Below are 10,000 nucleotides of genomic sequence, written 5' to 3' on the forward strand. Positions count from 1 at the left end.
CTTTATGGCTAAGTTTTCTTTCTCCTATGGCCAAGCTTTGGTAGTCTCACTTGGATTCTGTTTTCATTACTCCCATTTAACTTCATTCTTGTAAACTTTCTCCCTTCAAGACAAACTTCATTTGTTTCTCCTTCTGGCTTTGCATATGAAAGGACGTTTGATTGTCTCTTCAATCTACTGTATTCTCAAAAAGAAAATACTTTATTGATATATGTTTAAACTTTTATGAGTAGAAATGTAAACTGCATAGTTCATGAAGCACTGTAAAGCTAACACCTTATGTTGGATTAATAACTGTGAGCTTAACACCTTACAGTGGATGAACATTGTGAAACTAACATCATACAAAGATTTAAAAACGATAACACTAAAGCTACATTATCAATTAAACATTGTCTTTAAAAACTTAATGTTAATTTACTAACTGTGCCAATGAAAACAGCTTCCATATTTAACCATGATTAACAATATCTGTTGAAATAAAACTTTCAAATATTTATTTTTTGTCATCAATAAACAATGATAGATTATAGAGCTATGTTATTTCTGTCTTGCTAAACAGAAAATGCATAAATACTAATTAGTGTCAGATGTTTCATGGCCTTATCTGTCTATTATGACAAATGGGTTTCCATCTGTACAATTAGAGGGACTTTGGACAGTTGTGATAAACTGGTGACTGGACTTATATTTCTTTGCAGTGATGATTTGAGACCTTATGATAGTGGGGTTATTGCCTATCGTCAAGTAAAAGCTAGATTTCGAATATTATCAGAAATCGAATTGCGTGAACAAAACGAAAAATAACTTCAAATGATAATCTGAAGAGTATTTGGAATTGTGTCAAATCCATAAACGAAACTAGAGGGGCACTAGTAGAGCGCATGCCTTTGCCACTTCGAGCAATTTTGTACTTTGATGTATTTTCTTCTAAAATTTAGTGGATTAGTCTTTGGGTCATACCCCACATGTCCACCAAGTTTCGGTGATTTTGATTCTGGAGTTTTTGCTTAATGTTGTTCTCAAACAAAGAAATAAACTAACAAAATATTTATCATTTACTTAACATTGCGATTATTTTCAAAGTAATGCTACGTACTTGTACTTAATTGTATTTTATTCAAAATGTTAGATTCATTCTTGTTTCATACCCAACATGGCTGCCAAGTTTGGTCGAAATCGATACGGTAGTTTTTGTGTAAAGCTCCTCACAAACAAAGAAATAAATAAACTAAGAACAGATTTTGGTGAAGGAAATAACGATAATTTGAAACAAAATTTTTAATCATTTGTTAAATCTATGGCTAGAATTAGGATATATAAACTCGATAAGCATATTTTGAATCATGTGTCAATTTTATAAACAAAATCCTAATAAGTTATAACGATAAATTGGAGGTATTTGAATTGTGTCAAATGCAAGAACACGCCGAGAAGGAAACATCAGATATTACTGCAAACAATAAAATTATATTTTTGAATTGCACAAATACAGATTTGAAAAACAATAAAAGGAAGGGGAAATTAATCGAAAAAAAAGAAAGTTCTGGAATACAAATGTTTATCCACTACTTGTTTTATCCGTCAACACAATATTAAAAGTTAAGGAATTTCCGCAGTGGCCTGTGGCCGGACTTGCTATTTTGTCGGATTTTGCAATGTTCCCGGAATGGAGGAACACTAAAATGACTGGCCTACTTTCTCTCGGACATTGTTGACGAGTTCGAATGTTTTAGTTTAAAATGTGGAGTTTGCTTATTTTCTTGACTACTGATTAGAGAGAATATTCTGGATATGCGGAAATCCATTTTTCTCTAATGCCAGCAAAGCTGGGGATTGTATGTTGTATAAATCGGTATTCATGTACGTATGATTATAAGAAATGTATTGTTAACAAATGAATGTATACGCAAACAAAATCACACGTACACACACAGTATATCTACAGAAATGCAGCTGTTTCTAGTCCTCTGCAGGACAAAAGCATCCATCATGTTCGTATAAATTCTGGAGTTGGCCCGTTTCTAATACCAACTGCAAACTGGTGATGGTGGAAGACTTTTGTCTGATCTCTAACAGCAAACCAACCTATTATGTGTGACCCTGACTATTACAGCTCTGCTTATCACAGCGATACACCCTTTCACCTCGTTAAAGTATCCCCACTCAGATATATATATATATATATATATATATATATATATATATATATATATATATATATATATATATATATATATATCATGTGTAAATTTCTATACAAATTTTGAAGAGAATGATCTATTGATCAGTAAACTAAAATCATCTAAATAGTGAATTGAATAACGAATGATGGAATATACCAAATTGAACTGCATTAAAAGCAGTTAAGCGAGTACCTTAAAAATGGCAAATTGGGAAATAATTCACAACGTAACAGGTGTCCTCGGGAGAGTTCATTTTCCCGTAAGTGATTTATTTTATCATCTTTTCTTCACCTCTCTCAATAACTTCCTCTTCCCCCTTTATTTTGTCTCTTTCTAATATATCTTTTTTAATATATCTTTATTGGGTGCTGAGATTAAAAACGGTAATTACTGTGAAGCGTTTTGCAGTAGGGTGTAGATTTTTTAGGGTGGGGGGGCTGTTTATGGTAGGGGGATGTAATCGTAAGTTGTGATATCAAGCGATTGATTTTCAGATGAATAGGAAAGACGCTGATGACTGGTACAACGCATGAACATACGTTACCGGGGTCCAAGGGATGTCAGGCAGGACAGCAGTTTGGGATTACGGTCTACCCCAAAGCGAAAGCGAAGTCATTCAAAAAGAAGGGAATAGTGCTTACTGCATACAAATAGGAAAAAAAAGTACTTAAGTAGAAGAAGAAGAAACTGATCAACAATTACATAATCTTTTATCGCTGTCACTGAAGCACAATTATATAGCTCACCCGATTCACTCAATCTCAAGTGACATAGAGAAATGTGATCAAGATTCGGTTAAGGAAGGTAGATATCTTTTAGAACGGATGGGAAATGGGATTGCAGAAAACCATGCAGCTGGGGCAGGTGAGATGCCTACCGTACGCCATTGAGGGCAAAATGAAGCCAGTATTTGATTTTCGAGCTTCCATAGTAATGGAATACAAGATGTGCTTTGGCTTTTAATTATTCCATTTCTGTAAATTGAAAAGACTAAAGATGAGTTATATTTAAAATGTGCAAATTTTACTGGAGGATTTGACAGAAATCGTGACATGAATAATCTTCAAGATGAACATAGCAACAGCATTAATATCCACAACATTATATTTTTCATTTAAATGGAATTACAAGGAAGAAGATACAACAAATTCTGAGGAAATTCCTGAGCAAGTTGATTGTCATATTTACTTGATCTATAATAGTGTTTTCTGTCCAGACATGGCGATGAGGATAATCTGAGCGTATCATAAAGTGATCCTGTTGAAATATCGGAGCCATACGAACTATCTGACATAGATTCTGCCTCCTGGGTTCCTGCCAGGTTGGTGAGAGAACCTCACAGTTATTGTCTTCATTGTTGCTAGGGTTCATGACGTCATAAGTTATATAATTATCAATATTAATGTTTTTGTTGAGTTTGTCACTCTTTACGTTCGACTATGTCCGAAGGGAATGTTTCTAGTTTCATTATATTGTTTAATGGGAATACTGATGAGTTTTTACTTTGACCTATTCTTAAGGGTTATATGTTATCTTGCTGGTCAAAATCCAATAATATTTTACACACATATCTCATGATATTGAACATTTTAAGAATCAATATAAAATGTCTATTTGATCTCTATAGATGGATAAACATTATGTATTTCAGACATTTTTTCTAATTTCGATTAATTTCCCCTTCCTTTTATAATTTTTTTAATCTATTTACTCTCAGTGTTGGTGAGTATTGTCCTATAATAATTTTCCCTTGACCTATTTTGGAAGGAAGCAGGTAAATTTAGAATTTCGACATTTCATGTTTTGTTTAATTAAAATGAAGTTTGTACAATATGTAGATATTTCGAATATTGAGGATTATCTTTTCCAAAATCGTCTTTTCAATCTAACTTTTCTTGAAAGCCTGGCTGTAAGTATTTATTCAAAATATTTAATTATTTCATTGAAATGTTTACTTTATTCTCATTTTTAGCAGGGGTTCCTTTGCCCAGAACATACATGATCTCCGCGATTTTTCTTTTGTGAATAACACATCTAAGTAAGAATAGAATAATTTTTTCATTAATGAAAAATGAAGAATTATGCAACTTCTTGGTCTTTATTTTACACCAATACTTTTGACCCTGACGTTTTTTTTTTCCTAATGTTGCAGGTAGGGTCAAATTCCAAAATTTTATTTATCTGATTTTAGTGAAGCCATTCATGTTATTTATTGCAATACATCATGGGGTATTATCTGTTATTAGAACATACGTTTAAATTATTATTATTATTATTATTATTATTATTATTATTATTATTATTATTATTATTATTATTATTATTATATTTTCTTTTCAGGAGTGTCCCAATGGCATTGTCAGCGAAGATACTTTCAAAGGCATCTATTCACAGTTCTTCCCTCAGGGAGGTAAGATAATAATGATTCTATTATACAGCATGCCTATTTCTCTCTCTCTCTCTCTCTCTCTCTCTCTCTCTCTCTCTCTCTCTCTCTCTCTCTCTCTCTCTCTCTCTCCACTTATGCCTCTTAACTGTAAACACTCATGGGTGTTGCTTAGGTGATGAAGATTATTCTGTATTCCTAAAAACTTTTTTTATATTGTATTTCATAATCCCTCGGAGTTGTACTACATGTATTCGAGCTATGTACGTCGTCCACTTTCCATATGTCCGTTGACTAAATTTATCTCCGACAAGGGTATCAGAATACAGACTGGGAGCTCAAAACACCGTTGTTCCATATTCAATACCTATCTGATAGCCTCAATAGGGGGTGAGGGGGGGTGGCTTGTCCAGCCGAGAACTACAGCATGGCTTTTCTGATAACACCGGTAGAATCAGTCATGAGTTAACGACCCTTTTTTTTTGTGATTGATGTAAAATTATCAGACTATATTTTGTATTGTTGCTTAACGTAAAATCATCCAAGTTTCTTATTTGTATTGTTAAATAATTGTACCATTTTTATAGATACTTGATGTTAGATTATTGACTTGTCCACATATTACAGGACCATGTATTTACCTGGCATGAGATTATTCGACCGTGTTTTTACTTTCCTTAGGGTATCAGACCTTAATATATTTTTCATTTAGCAACAGGATTCATTTCTATTTAACATTAATTACCAAAGAGATTTTTAATTGGCTTTATATCATCCAACCTCTATTTCACAAGTCGTCAGGTTAAGTTCCAGTTTATGATTTTAAAGGTTTAAGGTTCAAAGGCCACTCATGAATGGCAAGGCAGGGCAATGTCCTAGTGACTGACCATGTACAACTATGGTCAGTGCCCAAGCCCCCTCTCCACCCAAGCTAGGACCAAAGAGGGCCAGGCAATGGTTGCTGATGACTCAGCAGATAGACCTATAGGGCCCCCCCCCCCTTCCTTAGCTCACATGGATGGTGATTTTGCAGCGACCGAAGAAACTAGTGCGTTTGAGCAGGACTCGAGCCCCAGTCTGGCGTTCACCAGCCAAGGACGTTACCACAACCCTTGGCAATAAAGGATTTGATTTTTATGGCCAACGACTTTAGTTGAAGAAGCAAAGTTAGAAACGAGCAAAGTTAGAAACGGGCCTTACAAGAGTCTTAATTCTAATGAAGTATTTTTATTATAAAATAGGAACACTTCGTACTCCCCATGAGGAGAACACCCGATGATGTACCTTTAGCGGCACACGACAAGCGGTACCAAACCCACCTTGCACCATTCCTTCTATCATCAGCTGTATTGCTGTAGTCTGCTTTTTTACTTTTCACTTTTTGGGTATCCTTTCAAATTAGACATTACAGAGAAGATGGTATTCATCTTCCAGGCATCTCACTGAAGAGGAATATATAACAACCGTGCAACCCAGCCTCATTCATTCACGTTTTCGTTCAGTTTGTCAATTTGCCGTCGTAGTTGGACATGTTTCACGTTTCATTGTTACTACACAAATATGTTTCACGTTTCATTGTTACTACACAAATATGTTTCACGTTTCATTGTTACTACACAAATATGTTTCACGTTTCATTGTTACTACACAAATATGTTTCACGTTTCATTGTTACTACACAATTATGTTTCACGTTTCATTGTTACTACACAAATATGTTTCACGTTTCATTGTTACTACACAATTATGTTTCACGTTTCATTGTTACTACACAAATGTTTCACGTTTCATTGTTACTACACATATATGTTTCACGTTTCATTGTTACTACACAATTATGCTCGTGTTACGGAGTACAATTTTGCACAAAAACTGGGAGAATGGTAGTCATCACATATATATATATATATATATATATATATATATATATATATATATATATATATATATATATATATATATATATATATAGCTAGCGTCCAAACCCCCTCTCCACCCAAGCTAGGACTATGGAAGGCCAGGCAATGGCTGCTAATGACTCAGTATGTAGACCTATAGGCTCCCCCAAGCCGCTCATGCTTAGCTCACAAGGAGGGTGAGGTTTCAGTCACTACAAGAAACTCAAGCTTGAGGGGGGTCTCGAACCCCAGTCCGGCAGATCGCTAGGCAGAGACGTTTCCAATAGGCTATCACATATAACATTAGTCAAGTACAAATTTGGGTTTTTTTCAATTTTACAGATAGAATATCTGACATATATGCCTTTTTGGTTTTTTACATATTTTGAAGTTTCATTGTTTAATTTAACCAAGTACTGGCTAGCTAATAGCAGCTGGCCGTACCCCCTAAACAAGTTTTTATTAGAACGCAAAGGGTTGTGCTATTAATTAGTGAATAATAATTTAAAATCAAAATGAAAGAGAAATTATTTTCAGATTGTAAAATACCCGCACAGCGTTGTGCTCTTAATTTGGAAATCATTAATTTGGAGTAGAAAGGAAAGGACGACTATTTATTATTATTATTATTATTATTATTATTATTATTATTATTATTATTATTATTATTATTATTATTATTATTATTATTATTATTATTATCATCATCTAAGCTACAACCCTAGTTGGAAAATCAGGATGCTATAAACCCAGGGGCTCCATCGGGGAAAATAGCTTAGCGAGGAAGGAAACAAAGAAAAAATATTTTAAGAAGAGCAACAAAATTAAAATAAATATCTCCTTTATAAACTACAAAAACTTTAACAAAACAAGAGGAAGAGAAATAAGATAGAATAGTGTGCCCGAGTACACCTTGAAGCAAGAGATTGAAAATATCCACTTTCAATTCTCTCGAATCATCATCATATTATTTTCGCTTCTTATAACCTTCTTACGGGGGAGGATCGAGGAAGGTCAAGCAGTATTAACACTATTAAGAGGTCATAGTTTTATCCCGATCCAGCCTGGGTCCATGGAGAAAAATGTACAGTAATAAAAGTGTCAAGCGCCCCGATGGGAAACTTATTTATTGCTGCTCTCTCCTTTCCACAACTCCCAAAATAGAACTGAATAAGGTAGGTAGGTGTTCAAGAAACTTAGGTTTTATTTGGATTTTTTTTTCTCTCGTCTGGAAATTTATTCCTGCCATTATTATTATTATTATTATTATTATTATTATTATTATTATTATTATTATTATTATTATTATTATTATTATTATTAATTGCTAAGCTACAACCCTAGTTGGAAAAGCAGCATGCCAAAAGCCCAAGGGCTCCAACTGTGAAAATAGCCCAGTGGGGAAAGGGAACAAGGAAAAATAATATATTTAAAGATTTAGAGATTTTAAGTTTCTAAGGTTGTTTTTTATCATTTACAAATGCAATACACAGATGGTTTAACTTACGATAATCTGTTTTTTTTTAGAGATTTAAATTTGACCTCTAATCACCAATTAAATGTCCCTTCTCTTATTCCTCCGTTGTATAAGTAGTATTATTGCACCAATTTCACAAAATATAGAATAAAAAATAAAAAATGATTTGATGCTCATAGACCTGGCATTTAAAGCTTTTGAAAATGTATGTAAACCAATTTGTTCTCGTAAAGACTTGTAAATGAATCTGTGTAAATGAATATTGTGACACTTAAACAGCAGTACCATCTCTCTCTCCCTCTCTCTCTCTCTCTCTCTCTCTCTCTCTCTCTCTCTCTCTCTCTCTCTCTCTCTCTCTCTCTCTCTCTCTGTCTATGTAAAATACTTAGAGCTCAGTAGTCGATATACATATATGTTTCATAAAGCGTTTATTAATTCCATAAATCTGATTCCAAGTTCATTAAATTACTCAAAAATATCCAATAAATCAGTTACGATAGATCGAGCAAACAAAATGCTGGAACACTGAAGTAAAGTTTGTTATGGTGATCAAAGGGATGGTTATCAGAAAAAAAAAATCCGTTCCTCTCTCTCTCTCTCTCTCTCTCTCTCTCCTCTCTCTCTCTCTCTCCTCTCTCTCTCTCTCTCTCTCTCTCTCTATATATATATATATATATATATATATATATATATATATATATATATATATATTGTTGGTTGTTATGAAAATAATATAGTATGCTTATTCTAAAGATACTTGAGAGAAATATTGATGAAAAGCTGAGAGATGAACAAGCAGGATTTAGAAAAGGTAGAAGTTGCACTGACCGAATTTCCATTTTGAGGCATGTTGCACAGTAATGTGTAGAATATGTAAATCCCTTTTGATGGCATTTGTGGACTCTGAAAAAGCCTTTAATAGTGTGCACCGGCCAATTTTGTGGAGAGTCCTACGTTATTATGTAATTCCTCTGAAATATGTAAATTTGATTAAGTCTGTTCATGAGCATAACAAGTACAAAGTTGATGTTAATGTAGTCTTATCAAATGAATTTCCATTGAGCAGCGGGTTACTCCAAGGGAATGTGTTGTCACCCATGTTGTTTATTTTCCTCATGGATTTTGTAATGCGTAGAACAATCAGAAATGATGAAGAAGGATTGTACTGGATTCGTGATTGGAATTTAGCAGACCTAGAGTATGATGAGGATGCTGTCCTAGTTAGCAGAACACCACAGGGTTTGCAGTGCTCGGTTACCAGAATGCATGAAATATTACACGAGGTTGAGCTGAAGATAAATAGAATAAAGACAGAGATTATGAGAACGGAGTATGTAATGGAAGATGAAACATCATAGGAATGAGAAAGGATGAATGAGGTAGAATCATTTAAGTATTTAAGAACTATGGTCTCCAATACAGGGTCTTTATAATTAGAGTTTAGGTAAAGTGTGAAAAATGCAATTCATACAACGGCCGGGTTAAGTAAAATTTGGAAATCAAATCGTCTGAAATTACATATAAAAACCAGACTATGTATCAGTTTAGTATATATATTGTGTGTGTGTCTATAGGTATATGTACGTGTGTGTAATTATATGCATATATACTGAAATATATGTATTAATATTTCTTTTCAACATTGACCCATTTCCCCCGTTATAGAACGAGTCAAGCCTTTAATGCTACATTTATACTTTTAACTAATGTTGAATCATAAAAAAATCCTCGTATATCTACACCAAAGGTTCACCAGCAGTATACCAAACCCTATATATATATATATATATATATATATATATATATATATATATATATATATATATATATATATATATATATATATATATATATATATTGCGACTTTCTACCTTCTCTTGCTCTCATTCACCTGCTTTCTTGATAATGGGACCCTTGCTTTTCAATACAGCTTTCACACCATCTACCCAACCTTGTCGAGGCCTTCTTTTTCTTGTTAAAACTTCTGACATAACATAGTTCACTCCCTAACCTGTTGTCTCTATTCTTTCAACAAGTCTGAGTCACCTCAAAT

The 10,000-nt window shown here is 33.6% G+C and overlaps 1 protein-coding gene across 5 annotated transcripts in view; it reads left to right on the top strand.

Moving 5' to 3' along the window:
• Window positions 1–10,000, top strand: part of LOC137641481 (Kv channel-interacting protein 4-like) — an 852,695-nt gene that overhangs the window by 647,145 nt on the left and 195,550 nt on the right. For all 5 annotated transcript variants that reach the window (XM_068374090.1, XM_068374089.1, XM_068374088.1 and 2 more), the window contains one exon: window positions 4,527–4,596. In XM_068374090.1, the coding sequence (XP_068230191.1) occupies window positions 4,527–4,596 (70 nt within the window). The remainder of the gene's footprint in view (window positions 1–4,526; window positions 4,597–10,000) is intronic.

This window comes from Palaemon carinicauda, chromosome 5 (assembly GCF_036898095.1).
Source record: "Palaemon carinicauda isolate YSFRI2023 chromosome 5, ASM3689809v2, whole genome shotgun sequence".
NCBI classification, from domain to species: domain Eukaryota; kingdom Metazoa; phylum Arthropoda; class Malacostraca; order Decapoda; family Palaemonidae; genus Palaemon; species Palaemon carinicauda.